Genomic DNA, 14,928 nt, shown 5'->3' on the forward strand with positions numbered 1-14,928 from the left:
AGAAGTCCCCAGACATCCTCCCAACAAGGGTCCCACCATTAGAGCCACACCCACCTCCAAGCATTCCTGGGAGGAGAGCAAAGAGAGGCCCTGGCACCTCGGGAACCCATCTTTCACTCGGCTGATTTCTCAATCCCTCCTTGGATGGCCCTTCGAAACGAACATCACAGTTTGAGACAGCAGGGGGGCTCTGAAAATTCTGTGCCCTAAGACCTTTCCTCTGCCAACCAGCAGCAACCCCAATCTGGCCGTGCGCATCTAGGCACACCTGTGCCAGCCCACAGGTGAAGGGGATGGGTGGCAAGGGCAGGACACTTTCCTGGGGAGAGAAAGGGCTGGCAGTGACATTGGGACAGCGGAGGAGGCAGACAAAAAAAACCAAACAGCTTCAGCAGAACACGCTGGTCTCTCTAAGGCACAGCCCACCCCGTGAGCCAAGTGGGGGTCCACCGAGTCCCTTTCTTCTTAGTCTAGGGAACTAGCTTCCCCCCAGGCCAACTCGGTCCCACTCCCCACCCCACCCCCACCCCCACCCTTCACTGTGGAGGAGATGGAGGCCTCTGGGCAGAAACAGAGGGATAAGCGAGACTGGACAGGGGACTCGGGTCGGGAAGAGAAACTTCCATGGCAGCATTTCTCCACTAGGGAGTCAAACTCGCCCTCAACCCCCGAGCCAGTCCCACCCCAGCGGCCCCAGACCGTGTTTTGTGATGGTCACCAACACTGTTTTGGGGGTCCCTATCACCATGGAAACTAACTCATCTTGGGAAGGAGCAACTGTTCTGGGGGGTTCGTTGTGCTGCTGCTCGGGGCTGCCACCTTCCACGCTCCTCTGGGGCTTCCCAGGGAGGGGGCAGTTCTGGCGTCAGGGAACTTTCCCACTGCTTGGATCTTGGCCTACCCATGGAATTCTACGTTCCTTTTCTCACGAACTTAAAAAAAAAAAAAAGAATCACATCTTACTTTTTTTTTTTTTTAAATAGTTTTACCCAAGCAAAGATGAATAAACGCTGGGAACTGGAGTTTCTCTCCAAGGTTAAAACCAGCAAAGGGCACCGCAGCCACTCAGCTTTGCCCACAGAGGCTGGGCCACTGCGCCAGCCCTTCACTCTTTCTAGGCTGGCTGTGGCCAAGCCTTCCGTTGCAGCCCCTGCTCTGGCAGCCCGCTCCCCACCCACCCCGTAGGCCACCCAACCCACGTTTGCTGCTCCGGCCTTGGAGGCTGGGGCTGCCCACTCCCCCACCAATCTCAAAGGACACGGCAAAGAAACAGAAAAATGGCTAGCACGCTACTGAGTCTGCCATCTGGGCGCCTGGCCTTCCCGCTCAAACCCGGAGGCTTAGGGGGCGCTGGCTGGCCCTCATCTTGCCGGGCCAGGCACTGGACCTTGGCTGGGGTCTGCTTAGATCTCTGACTCCCGTCTGTAGGGCCGCTGATCATGGCTGCTGCTCCCACCGGCCGGCAGCCTGTCAAACTCGTGCCTGCTCTCGGGGCTCAAGCCATCCTGCTCTCCGTCCTCCTCCTCCTCCTCCTCCTCCTCCTCATCCCGACTCAGGAAGGCCAGCTCATTCTCGTAGCAGAAGGAGCCAGCGCTGGGCAGCAGGAACTTGTTCTCCACCAGGTCCTTGGCACTGCAGCGGGGCGTGGAGGGCACCTCGTAGGTCTTGTGGAAGTGAGCATAGTCGATCTTGTACTGGCTCTTCTCCTCGAAGAGCACTGGCTCGAAGCGGTGGCCCCAGAGGATCTCACTGGCTAGGTAGGAGCTGCGGGCCTGGGTGGTCATGGCCGTGGCCTCCACCATGCCCTCCAAGATGACCACAATCTCAAAGTCGTCCGTCTCCAGGTCCTGCCGGCTCAGGCCGAACAGCGGGCTGGCCTCGTCGATCTCGTGCAGGATGGTGATCGGGGAGACCAGGAAGATGCGGTCGAGGCCTTTGTCGAAGCCCACGTCGATGTCGATCTGGTCCAGCGGGATGTACTCGCCCTCCTCCGTGACCCGAGGCTTGATGAGCTGCGCCCGCACGTGGGCCTCCACGATGTGGCTCTTGCGCAGGTTCCCCACGCGCCACATGAGGCAGAGCTTGCCGTCACGCAGCGCCACCACGGCGTGGCGGCTGAACAGCAGCGTCTGCGCCCGTTTCTTGGGCCGGGCCATCTTGGCCATGATGGCGCCGATCATGAAGGAGTCGATGACGCAGCCCACGATGGATTGGGCCACCACCATGAAGACGGCCACGGGGCACTCCTCGGTCACGCAGCGCAGCCCGTAGCCGATGGTGGTCTGCGTCTCGATGGAGAAGAGGAAGGCCGCCAGGAAGCCGTGCACCTGCAGCACGCAGGGCGTGCGCTCCCGGCCCTCGGCCACGGGGGGCTCCAGGTCGCCGTGCGCCACGGCGATGACCCAGAAGATGACGCCGAACAGCAGCCAGGAGGCGAGGAAGGCCAGAGAGAAGATGAGCAGCATGTAGCGCCAGCGGATGTCCACGCAGGTGGTGAACATGTCGGCCAGGTAGCGCTGGGACTTCTCATCCATGTTGGCGAACTCGATGTTGCACTGGCCGCTCTTCTTGACGAAGCGGGGGCGGCCCCGGCGCCGGGTGTGCACCTTCCCGTTGCCAAAGCCATTGGCACCCGACATGGTGACCAGGTGCAGCCCGTCCTCCTCGGACGACACAATGCTGTAGGGGTTGGCCTGGCTGGCCGCGGTCATCCCAGGGCTGGGGGGACCCTGGCATGCCCCCAGGCTGGCTCTGGGCAGCAGGGCTGGAGAGATGCCTGCAACGGGGATGAGAGATGGAAGGTCAGGGTCAGTGGGAGCAACATCTGACTCTCTCCCCTCCCCAGGGCCCCACAGATACCCCAACGTTATCAGTCCGAGCCCCTGGCCTCCCGTCCCCACTCTGAGCCAATGCCTTGCCCCACTTCCCTGGGCTTTGAACTGCTGCTTGGCAATCTACTTCCTTTCATGGCAACATCACCTCTCCAAGAAACCCCGTTGGCTCTTGTTGGATCTGACCACGTCTACCTCGCAGCCACCCCTGGTCTGATGCCCGTCAAGGCTGACTGGATAAGTCCCGTGGCCCCTTCGCATAGCCTATAGCCCCACGGTGCCCCAGGGGGCTGTGGAAGCAGAAGCCAGACCCCTTAGCCCTCGGGGTTAAAGGCAGAGACCATGGTCAGCAGGACCTGCACATGCAGGACTCTTCCATCCCACCTCCTGCCCACACTCCCCTGGCTACACCCTCCCAGGGTCTCTGTGTTGGTGCTTGAACACACCAAGTGCACCTCCCTGGACTCCTCCTAGCCGCCTTCAAAGGCTTAGCGCAACGCTACTGCTTCCTCAAAGTTGTCCCTGCAGAGGCACCCGTTGTACTCCCTCCTGATCCCTGGCCCCACCCCACCCGCACCCAGGAGACTCCTTGAGGTGCGGAGAGAGTGAGGTTCTAATTCCGGTGCTGTTGGCTCCCAGGGTGGACTTCTGTCTGGTTCAGTCGTGCTGGAGCCGCCCCAGTGCCTAGCGTGGGGCTTGATGAGCATCTGTGGATACAGGGCTTCCCAGCTGAACCTGACTGGTCAGAGACAGGATGGCCCCACCACCCTCCATCCCTCACCTGCCCTGGACCAAACCCTTGTCTCTGACATACCCACCCTGGGCACCCATGGAGCCCACTTCCAGCCGTGCCAGGCTGAGAGGAGTCATCAAATAACTTATTGGCCAACCTCAGCCAAGGGATCTCCTTCAGCTCTGTTCTCACTCAGACTGTCACCTGTGTCGCCCCTGCCTCCATCCCCCAAGCAACAGCACCCCTGTATCCAGGTATCCAGGTGGGCCCTGGCTGGATGGCATTAGCAGCCGACTCCAGATAAGCTCTGTTTGCATAGCCATGCCCACTGACTCCATGCCCAGCCTGTCAGGGCCTGGCTGGGGCTTCTGTGGACCAGGGGGCCATGGCTTGGCAGCCTGGCTCCGTGTACTGATGCCATCTGGCCTCACTGGCCTGGGTGCTGGAAGCAGGTACAGGTCCACTTGGCTGTGCCGAGAGGAGGACAGAGACCCCCACCGACTGTTGGGGGTTGAGGGCAGAGTGGTGGGGGCACCCACGCTGCCAGCCCCTGCCTCATTTTACAAAGGGACACTGAGCAGGCCCCAGGGCATTCAGGTATCAGGCAAATCCATCTAACACAAAGACCAAAGCTCCGAAGCTGCCCTGCTCATGCAGCCAGGCGGTGGTGACACCAGGGCAGACTGGGTCTGTGCGGCCTGGCTCGAGTCCCTGCGAGATCTTGGACTGGTTTCTGGCTGAGCCCGCACCATCTTTACCTCGCACAGGACGTGCCCTTCAGAGAGAAGAGCAGAGCTCTGGGGCAGCTGGTCTGAGGGCAGGCTGATGCCAGCCATGGTCCCCGACCTCTGGGAGGTGGCAGTGTGCCGCTCCCAGGTCTGTCGCAGTCGATGGGCACTTCAAGAGATCCGCCGGGGAGCCCTGTGTCACCGGACACACACAAAAACAGCTCTCTGTATCCTCACCAGAGCTGGATGGCAGAGGCTCAGAGAAAGTGAGTCACAGCCACTCAGTCTGGGACAGGGCAGCTGAGCCTTAACCCACCGCTGTCCAGGAAGACATCTTCCCTGGGGCTCCCAGCTCCACAGCTGGCCTGCTCTGCTCTTTGAGTGCATCCTCTGCCCATACCTGTTCAGGTTGACCACCTCTCAGTGGGCCTGAGGAGCTGGAACCTAGGGCCACAGTGGTGGATGATGCTTCTGCTGGATCCAAGAATCAGGGGGCTGTTTGGGTGAGGATGGGGGTGGGACTGCTGTGTTATATTGGAAAGACAGTGCAGTCCCTCTGGGTGTGGCAGCCAGTGGGCAGTGTCTGGGCCCCAGGAGGGAGCTTTATGTGGCCTGGAGGAAGAGCCAGTGGGCCAGGCCCAGTCTTGCACCTGCTAAGCTACTCACGGCTGGCAGGGGACAGGCTGCAGGAACCAGACACCCAGAGAGCCCGGCAGGGGGCACTGCAGCCAGCTGGTGTTGAACCTGGTCAGCTTCCAGGCAAGGGGGTGAGAAAGTACCAGCATCTCTGCTAAGGCTGGGTGCCGGGGGTTTCACTCCATTGACTGATCTTCCTGAAAACGCACAGAGGCAACCAACAAGGCCAAGTTCAAACCCCTGCCCTGCTCCTCAGAGTCATAAATGGGTACTTAGAGCAAAATCACTTGTCAGAAGGTGCTACTGGTAGCAGGCATGAAGTTGGAGCCCAGAGAATGAGTGTGTATGTGTGTGTGTGAGTGTGACAGAGAGAGGGGGGTGTGTAAATAGAGAAGGAGCAAAGGGGAGGCAGAGAGTGAACTTGGGGTGTAGGAGCTATCTCACTACCATTGACTGGGTGAATATAGAACCACAAGGACCTAGAGTATGAACAAGAATAGACACCCCAGTATCACACACTTTCCAAATTCCCTAAGGACCACACACACACACACACACACACACACACACACACACAGATGGATGTGGCAGTCTTTATGGACAGGATATGAGAGACAGAGGAGAGCGGATGGCTTGTGTTCCGCGAGGCCCATATGGTGGAATCAGAAAGGAAATTAGGATCTAGGATGATTCTAATAAGGCTGAGAGGATAAGATGGTCTATCTTGTTAGACGAGGCCTTACAAGAAAGGAAGCTGGCTCTCCATTCTCTCAAGGAGGACCAGGCGGAGAGGCAGGCCACGGGAGACGTGTGGGAGATCGTGAAGGGGCCTGACAGCCTGGGAAGACAAACAAATGCGGACCATCCTTAGTGGAGCCTGGCTGGCAGGCACGGAAGGGGAGAGAGCCTGGTACCACCTGCTGTAGACTAGGAGACCCCATGCCACAGAGGAGGTGGGGAGGAGGTGGCACCCATAGGCAGAGAGTGGGCAAAGCCGCCAGAGCCTGGCAGCTTCCCAGCTGGACACGGGAGGCGTCTCCGGATGGAGCAAGACACCCATGCCTCATCTCCGGAGGTTCTCAGCACCTCGGGTTTCAGAACCATCCGGAGGAAACCAGGGTAAGGCCTGGCGCACATTCTTGAGTGCACAGAAAGCACTGAGATAGGGTAACGATGGGGCACGACCTGCCTGGATAAAGACACTGGCCCCGGAAGTGAAGGGACTGGGGACTCCACGGCCGCAGACCAGCCAGGCGTCAGGCCTGCTCAGCGTCTCAGCTGGCCAGGGCTCCTTCAGAAGCGTGATGATCACAATCAGTATCCATGGGGTGCTTCCCATCTGCCAGACACTATGCCAAGAACTTCCACACCAAACTTCTTTACTCCCTGCAACAACCCAATGACTGTTGTCTCCTTTTCCAGGTGAGAAAACTGAGTTTGTACACGTAAACGACGTGCCTAACCATGGATCCTTCAGTTACTTTCAATATGGAGTTCCCTGGAGCCACCTGCCAGGGGTCACAAGTCATTAAAGAATGGCGCTCCCAATCTGCGGGGGTAAAATCAACTCCCCACCCTGTTGAGCCCCAGGGCTGTGAGGATGACACCGTGCGCCAGTCTCTGTCTGCGGGACACTTGCACTTGGTTGAGATTATAGATAGCCCCAAATCGCAGGGCTCAAGATAAAGCCCCAAAGATCCACACCAGCACCCTAACCCCTGGCCATTCAACCCTTGCTTAGATCCCTTCAGGAAGGGGGTACGCACTATACAACAGAAAGAATCCTTAGAGATCTTTGGTGCGAGGGAGATCAGTCGGTGTGTGCCATGGCCTCTAGCATGTGTCCAGGGTAGACATGACTAATCGATCCCAGCACTTTTTCTCAGCTAGTCACTCTTCACTTCTCACCAGGCTTGGCAAGAGAGAGATACAAACCCAACCTCTCCTTGGCAGTGGGAGAGACCAAGTCTGACTGGGAGATTAAACTAGTTCTGATGGGTACAGGTGCTCTCCCGTGGTATGATGCCCCCCTTCCCAGGTTATAAACATCACAGCGAGGTGGGGCAGCCCAGCAGGTACAGGCACTGGAAGAGGATGGCAGCAGCACTGCTTACATGAGAGAGCCGGACAGGCTGGGGCCAGCAGGGAGGCTGGTCTAGGGAGCGTTACAAGGCTGAGCAGGAGAGGTGGAGAGATGGGTGAAAAATCCAGTGGCTCCATTTCTCACATGTTGGGGAGCAGATCCCTTGTGCTCACCCAACATCCCAGGTCAATTCCCTGACCAGGGGTTGGGACAGTCTCTGCCCACAGGGCTCACTTTGTTCCTGGGCACCTTCAGGGTGGCCACCAGGCCCATGCTAGCTCAGAGAGGAGAACAAGCAACGTGCCCCATCCTTAACCCCCAGGCCCTTCGGAGCCCACCTGGTTCATTTCCAGCGGCCAACACACCAGTCTTCTCTCCTGAAAGTTCTCTCTGGCCACCAGCACAGGCTCTGTCCCTACACAGGGCAGGGCCCCGAGTGAACACCCCGGAGCGGCCTTCCTCACTGAGTGTCCAGTTCCCTTGCCCCTTAGAGGGACAACTCTGGGGCATAGTCCAGGCTGTCTCCCGGGCCTTCCAGAAAGCTTGGGCTTGTGCCCACAAGGGTCGGCATGCCGACAGCACACCTGTTACTGGCTCCTTCCTTTCCACGTCTCGCTTCCCCACTCCACCAGCAGTGCTTCTGGGGGTCCCACCCCCCACTAGCCTTCTTATACTGGAAACCTTGTCTCTGAGGGGCTCTCCAGGGGCCTCACGTGGCCCCTCCACGGCAGAGGGCCTCAGCCCCAAGCCTCCTCTCCTGAGTGTCCCACAGACACCGTGTGGCTAATGCGGTCTTTCTCTCCCACAGGTGGCCGTCTCCTCTGGCCTCTCTTTCAGGTGGTTCTCCGTTTCCCCTGCTCCAGCCAGCAGCCTGGCCTCCTCCCTTTCTGCCAGTCACCACGTACCTGGTCCGATATCAAGCCCTACTTTCGTTCATTCTCAAATCCACCCACCATTCTCATGCCCTCAGCCACTGCCTGGGTCCAGGCTCCCTGGTCCAAGCTGCTCAATGTGCACCCCAATGGGCTCCCCGAGTCCTGGGTCCAAGGCCTCATGCCTCCAGCCTCTTCCCTGGCTCCTCGGAGGACCCATCTGCAAAGCAGAAGACCTCCCTCCCCTTAGAAGACTGCCTGCAAGGCCGATCTGGGCTCTAGCTGAGTGCCCGGCAGACTGCAGGCAGGCACCCACTCTGTGCTGGCCCGGCCCGGCCGAGTCTCCTGGTGAGAGGAGTCTGCTGCTAAGAGCAGATGCAAGGAACCTGAAAGAGGGCAAGCACTCGCCTGCCCCCAGCCTCCCACCATAAGTAGTCACGAAGGGAGCCCCAGATGGAGCTCAGGGCTCGGCCTTGCTTCTCAGGGCAGCAGCAGAGCCTGGCATGATGCCTGGCCCTCACAGGGGTTGTTAAGGGCTGGTGAAAGGCCTCTTACTTTGCAGGCTTGCTCTTTCACTGCTGGGCCCGCAGATGGGCCTAGATGCACTGACCCCAGGAATGGGCTGTTCTGAGCAGCTGGGAGCCCTGAGGTGAAGGCGGGGCAGGAGGTTCGGGCACTACCCCCACCCCCACCCCTACCCCAGGGTGGATGACAGGTCACTTCAGGCACCAGGGAAATGTTTCCATGGTGGTATTTTTATCTTGGGAACATACTGGGGCAGAGGGGGAGGGTAGAAGAGGGCAGGAGGGAGACAGGGTGTCCCTGGGCCTGGGCCTGGGCCCCTTGGCTAGCCAGCTAGCCAGCCTGCTGGCCTGTCTGCCAGGGCAGCCACCAGGGCAGCTACTGCATACAGGCACCTTCCTCAAGGCTCAGGAGAGGGGGCCCCGAGGTTCACACGTCATGGTGAGACAAGGCGCTGTCTGTCACTGTAAGAGGGAGGCCTCTTACACATAGCCTTCCTGAGAAGCTGCCCAAGGCCCAGGGCAGCTGGCCAAGGGGTCAGGGCCTTAAGGATGAACCATGAAACTGCCCCACTAAGGTTCCCAGGGCACCCGATCAAGCAGGGGGCAGGGAGGAAACTTACGGTGAAAATACAGCTGAAGCAGAACCCGATGCGGAGCTTTGGGGTGCCAGAGTCAGGGCAGGCTTCCTGGAGAAGAAGTGCCTGTGACCAGGGCCTGGCAGATGGATAAAAAGAGTGTGAGCCAGGAAGGAAGCAGCGGGCATGGACCGAGCAAATGCCTGGCTGGAACCCATCCTCTGTGATAAGGGCCCACGGGGTAAGTAAGCTCTCCGGACCTCCCTTTTCCTGTCTGGCTGATCCCCATGGCCCTGATGTTCCTGTCTAGGCAGCCCCCGGTCCCAGCCCTAGTCTCAGATGACCTGGCGGAGGGACAGAACCTTCAGTCACATCCCCACCCGGTGGACACGGTGACACAGCGCCACTGGGGTTGAGTTCGGAGATCTGGCGTTCCCAGAAGAGGTGAGCTTCCCCAGGGGTCCCTTGGACAGCGAAGGGAGCCTTTCCAGACTCACACTCAGCGTCTGCTCAGCACAGAAAATGCCCGCTGCGAGGTGCCAGTGTTGGCTCTGCCCCATAGCGACGTCGTGCACGACAGAATGGAATCCCTCCCAGTCCTGGCTCAGCCTCACAATTGCTCCGATGCCCCAGCCCATGGCTGCAGCCACTGTGTCGCCCTACCGAGTGCCAGTGGGATGCAGGCACTGCTCTGGGGGATGCTTTAGGGGAGGAGACTCCCAAGCCCCAGTAATTTCAGAGACAAGGTGAGGGCTATTTTAAGTGGGGACAGGGGCTGGGAGTGGGGTGGACAGGGAGATCCAAATGAGCAGAGGCTACAGGCAGTGTGTTCCTGCGGGTGGAAGCAGTCGAGGCTGGAGTCCTGGTGTGTTCACGGGGTGGGGAGACCGCAGCCCCATCCCGAAGCCCCCTGCACGGAAGGCTCGGGTCTCGGTCTGCCCTCCTCTGATGACAGCACGGATGGCACAGGCCACCTGCTTGCCCCTCGGCTGCAGTGACAGCAGGTCAGAGGCCCACTGCTCGTTCGGGAGATCCTACAGCAACTCACAGAGGAACTACGCGGTCACGGGTCACTAAGTGATGTTCTGGTGATGATTCTGACAGCCCCAGTTCCCTTCGGACATTCAGAACCATCGCGTCCAACACTGGCGTGGTTCCGCAGAGCAGCAGCAGACCAGGTGGGTTTATGTGGGACCCTGTGCCACACTGGTAGGAAGCCAGCACTGCCTTGAGTGCCCCATGCTTTGTCCATCCATCCATCCATCCATCCATCCATCCATCCATCCATCCATCCATCCATCCCAGAATCACCTCTGCTTGGAGCACCTCATCGGTGCTAGACCAAGAGCAAGCAGTGTGAACAAGATGAGGAACCCACTCCCTAGGTGCTGAAAACAAGCAGAGGGGAAGGCAGACATTTCTGGAGAAAACAAACCGACAGATGCTTCCAGCTGGGAGAGGGGCTGTGAAGACAGAGCAGGGATGGCGACAGGGCGTGTGTCCTGAGGCGAGACGAGCGTTCAGGGTGGGCCTGAGCAGGAAGCCAGAGGATGGTGTCGGAGAGCCAGGCTGGGAGCCTGGTGGAAGCTGAGGACCCAGCTCACGCAAAAGCCAATGTGCCTGCTGGGGGCTGAGGGAGAGGGAGGGTGCAGGAGAAGGGGGCTGATGGTAGATGGAGGTGGGTGGGGGCAGATTCTCACTCTGGGGCATGTCTAGGAAGCCCTTTGCCCCTCTTCCATCCACGAGAGGAAAGTGAGGTTTTTTTACTCTGGGAAAGAGAGCTGCTGTTTGAAAAACACAACTTTCCTCTAGTTCCTAAATGCTTCCTCCTCCCCCGCTATCATGATCCGAACTCTACCTTGCAAGTCTGGCTAGACCAGAGGGTGTACACTGGTACAGATAGGAACTGGAAACACAGGGAATCCAGTGCGGATGATTCCTACAGGACCAGTGGTGTGAGTAGCGATACTGGGAGGGTGGAGGGAAGGTGGGGTGGAAAGGGGGAACCGATTACAAGGATCTACATGTGACCTCCTCCCTGGGGGGGCAGACAACAGAAAAGTGGGTGAAGGGAGACGTCGGACAGGGCAAGATATGACAAAATAATAATTTATAAATTATCAAGGGTTCATGAGGGAAGGGAGAGCGGGGAGGGAGTGGGAAAATGAGGAGCTGATGCTGGGGGCTTAGGTGGAGAGCAAATGTTTTGAGAATGATGAGGGCAATGAAGGTACAGATGTGCTTTACACAATTGATATGTATGTATGTATTGTGATAAGAGTTGTATGAGGCCCTAATAAAATGATTTTTTTAAAAAAACAGAGAGAGCTGCAGTCTCAGAAACCCACGGCGGGGAGGTGGGGGGATGGGGGTGGGGGTTCTACTCTGTCCCATAGTCACTATGAGTCGGAATGGGCTCAATGGCAGGGAGTGGAATGAGAGGGTCCCTGAGCGGGGTGGGTGGGGGGAAGGTGAGAGTCTGGACGTACAGCCAATAAAGACGCCTCAGAACTCCCAAAGGGCAGCTCTACTCTGTCCTAAAGGGTCGCTGTGAGTCGGAATCGACTTGGCAGGGACTTGTCTTCATTTCCTTGTGCCCCTGGACCTCATAACCCACCTCTAACCACCCAGGCAAACTCACAGTCACCCCGCCTCCCAGGCCAGCAGCATGGCCAGGAGGAAGTGCCCTGAGCAGCCGGAAGGAAAGGGCGCTGGCCTATTACCCCCTACCCCCGCCTTTAGGATGGAAGAGCTGGAGCTGACCACGGGCAGCCTGGACTCACCAGTCCTGCCTGGCCGGCCACCACACATGTGATTCTGAGCCCCACAGCCAACGCTGAGCATATGCCGTGCAGCTGGCCTGCTGGGCGCAGTGTAACAGCTGCTCCACCTCACACGCTGACCCTTCTGCACAGATGCTAAGCAACGGCGAGAACCATGCAGCCATCCTGGAGGGGTGGGGCCAGAGCTGGGCTGTGAGTTTAGCCCAAACTCACAGCTCCAACCCGGTATCTGTAGGAGAAACCATGATCTCCAGGCTTAGAGCCACCTCCGACAGGAAGTCCCCCTTGACTCTAGCCCCATCCTCTTGGTTAGGAAGGACCGGTGCCAGGGGGAGGCAAGCACTGCCGAGAAAGCCCAGGGCTAGTGGGTCTGGCCCCCACTAGACTGTGTGACTTCTTTGGGCTAAGGAGGAGGAGGAGGTACGTTTGGGGTATTTGTCCTGCAGCAGGAATGGCCAGCAGGCCTCTGCCTGAGGGCCGGCGGAGCAGCCACCAAACTTCCAAGGGAAGCATTCCCATGTCTGGAGTGGGGAGGAAGGAACGGTTCGTCAGTACCTACTGTGCGCGTGACTCAGCTCCCCCCACCCCTGACACAGTGGGACTCTCCTGCTCCTGGACAGGCAGGCAACCAGGCTCAGAGGGAACCCTGGTGTTCCGAAGCCACTGGAAGGCCAGCACTTGTGGGTGACAGGTTGGAACTGGGCAGATGAGGGGTTGCTGGTCTCCCTTACCTGGCTGTCCCCTCTCAATCTGGGCACTGGGAGAGGCCGCGTGTACCCAGCCACTGGGGTGCATGGCCAGAGGGAGGTGGGGGAGGCTAACCAGGCTTTGTAGGTCTGAGGATGGGGATCTGCTTCCCTCCACCCCTGCTCAGCCTCCTTCAGCAGGGGACGTGCTCAAGCGGGGTGTTGATTTCTCCATGGACTGGTCCTGTGACACCTGAGGCTTCAGTTCACCCGGCTTCCCCCCACCTCTGCCTCTGAGACAGTGTTTAAATGATTCATCTTGGGACCAGTATGGGCTGTTTCCACATCTGTAAAAAATGGCATCCTCCTCTACTCAAGTACTCCCACAGTGCAAGAACACTTTGTTCTATTAAACTGGCATTCCATGATGCTCACCTTCCCGACACGATCGCTGAAGACAAAGTGGGTGCATAAGCAAATGTGGTGAAGAAAGCTGATGGTGCCCGACTATCAAAAAATATAGTGTCTAGGGTCTTAAAGACTTGAAGGTAAACAAGCGGCCATGTAGCTCAGAAGCAACAAAGCCCACATGAAAGAAGCACACCAGCCTGTGTGATCATGAGGTGTCGAAGGGATCAGGTATCAGGCATCAAAGAACAAAAGATCATATTGTGAATGAGGGGGAGTGCAGAATGGCGACCCAAAGCCCATCTGTAGGCAACTGGACATCCCCTTCCAGAAGGGTCGCAGGGAGGAAACGAGACAGTCAGGATGCAGTGTAGCAACAATGAAACATAAAATGTTCCTCTAGTTCTTGAATGCTTCCTTCCCCCATCATGATCCCAATTCTACCTCACAAATCTGGCTAGACCAGAGGATGTACACTGGTACACATAGGAACTGGAAACACAGGGAATCCAGGGTGGATGATCCCTTCAGGACCAGTGGTGAGAGTGGTGATACCAGGAGGTTGGAGGGAAGGTGGGGTAGAAAAGGGGAACTGATTACAAGGATCTACATGTGACCTCCTCCCTAGGGGATGGACAACAGAAAAGTGGGTGAAGGGAGACATTGGACAGTGTAAGATATGACAAAATAATACTTTACAAATTATCAAGGGTTCATGGGGGTGGGGACGGAAGGGGAAAATGAGGAGCTGATACCAAGGGCTCAAGCAGAAAGCAAATGTTTTGAGACTGACGAGGGCAGCAGATGTGCAAATGTGCTTTTGACAAAATGGATGTATGCATGGATTGTGATAAGAGTTGAATGAGCCCCAAATAAAATGATTATTTTAAATGGGCCTCCTTCATGCAGCTGTTGGGGGGGTTCACAGACATGGTCTGTATTGGGCGCTCCACTAGTGCCTGTCCATGTCTCCTGTGACGCCTGTGCCCATGCTGGCTCTCAGAGTGCCCACACGGGTGCCTGGGCTCACCTGTCTGAGCCATGGATACATGCCTGATGTGTATAGGGGCTGTCCATTCCTTGCCCTACTCTGATGACTCCAGGTACAGTGAAGGAGTTGATTTTGAAGTTGATCCCAGGAGGCACATGTAGGAGGTATGCCACCGGAGGGGGCAACCAGATAAGGGATGCCACTGGGCGTGCTACCACTGTGGCTCCTGAGACTCCATCCCTGTGGTGTGGACCCCTGCAGGGGCTCAGAAAGCCCCTGGAGAGACAGCAGTGAAACTGTGGGAGGAAAGAGCTGCAGGGCAGGGGCCTGTGGCCGCGTCTGCATCCTATTACCCACCGGCTCACACCTGCCACTAGCTGAGAGCCGTGGGAAAGTCCATTCTCAGGTGCCTTGAGCCGCCAGGAAGACTCTCTCAGTCCAGAGATGCCCAGGGTGTAGGACACATTGAGAGTGGAGGGGGTATGGGAGGGCCCCCATGCACATAGAGTATGTATGTATGTGTGCTTGTGTACATATGAGTGTTTGTACGTGAATGTGCCTGTGTGTGATGTGTGTACACAGGTAAGTGTGCACCTGTGAACAGTCATCTACCGGCCGCGTGTCCCTCGGCTATTCCACTGACCTATCTGTGGCCCCATTCCCTCCGGGGTGGGGTACACTGGGGGATGGATGTGAGTGTGCCTGCTCTTGCACACAGGTTATTGTGTGTGATCTGGGTGGACACGTGTGTATACACAGGTGTGGCAAACACGTACACGCCGTCTCTCCCCCAACCTTGGCAGTGGGCTGGGGCAGTGTGTGTGTGTGTGTGTGTGAACATGGTCTGGTCACCTTGGCAACAGGGCAGGAGCAGAGTAGGCCTGGGAGAGCCTTACTTCAAAAGAAAAAGAAGGAAAGAAAAAAAAAACCCTGAAACCACTGACCACAAAGAAGCCGGCAAGAGAAACCAAGTTGGAGAGCTGGCAGGGGCCCCTGCCCTGCTCCTGTCCCGCTCCTGCCCCACACGGGTCTGCCCTGGCCAGCCTCTTGAGTTTCTCCAGAGGCTGGGGAGCCCCCT

General features: G+C 57.9%; 1 protein-coding gene across 1 annotated transcript; it reads right to left on the bottom strand.

Annotated features, from left to right (window-relative positions):
- Positions 1–1,196: 1,196 nt before the first annotated feature.
- LOC101639993 (potassium inwardly rectifying channel subfamily J member 12) lies at positions 1,197–9,396 on the bottom strand. Its single transcript, XM_004712945.3, has 3 exons — positions 9,345–9,396; positions 9,028–9,121; positions 1,197–2,776 (listed from the first exon to the last, which is right to left on the bottom strand). The coding sequence occupies exon 3, from the start codon at positions 2,709–2,711 to the stop codon at positions 1,404–1,406; it is 1,308 nt and encodes a 435-aa protein (XP_004713002.1). The 5' UTR covers positions 2,712–2,776; positions 9,028–9,121; positions 9,345–9,396; the 3' UTR covers positions 1,197–1,403.
- Between the last annotated feature and the right edge of the window lie 5,532 nt (positions 9,397–14,928).

The sequence above is a fragment of the Echinops telfairi genome, unplaced genomic scaffold (genome assembly GCF_000313985.2).
Source record: "Echinops telfairi isolate 266 unplaced genomic scaffold, ASM31398v2 ScPeMD7_2010;HRSCAF=2546, whole genome shotgun sequence".
In the NCBI taxonomy this organism is placed as follows: domain Eukaryota; kingdom Metazoa; phylum Chordata; class Mammalia; order Afrosoricida; family Tenrecidae; genus Echinops; species Echinops telfairi.

What these genes read in the sequence shown, in the direction of transcription:
- LOC101639993 (XM_004712945.3), bottom strand. Translation starts at nt 2,711, where the DNA reads ATGACCGCGGCCAGCCAGGCCAACCCCTACAGCATTGTGTCGTCCGAG.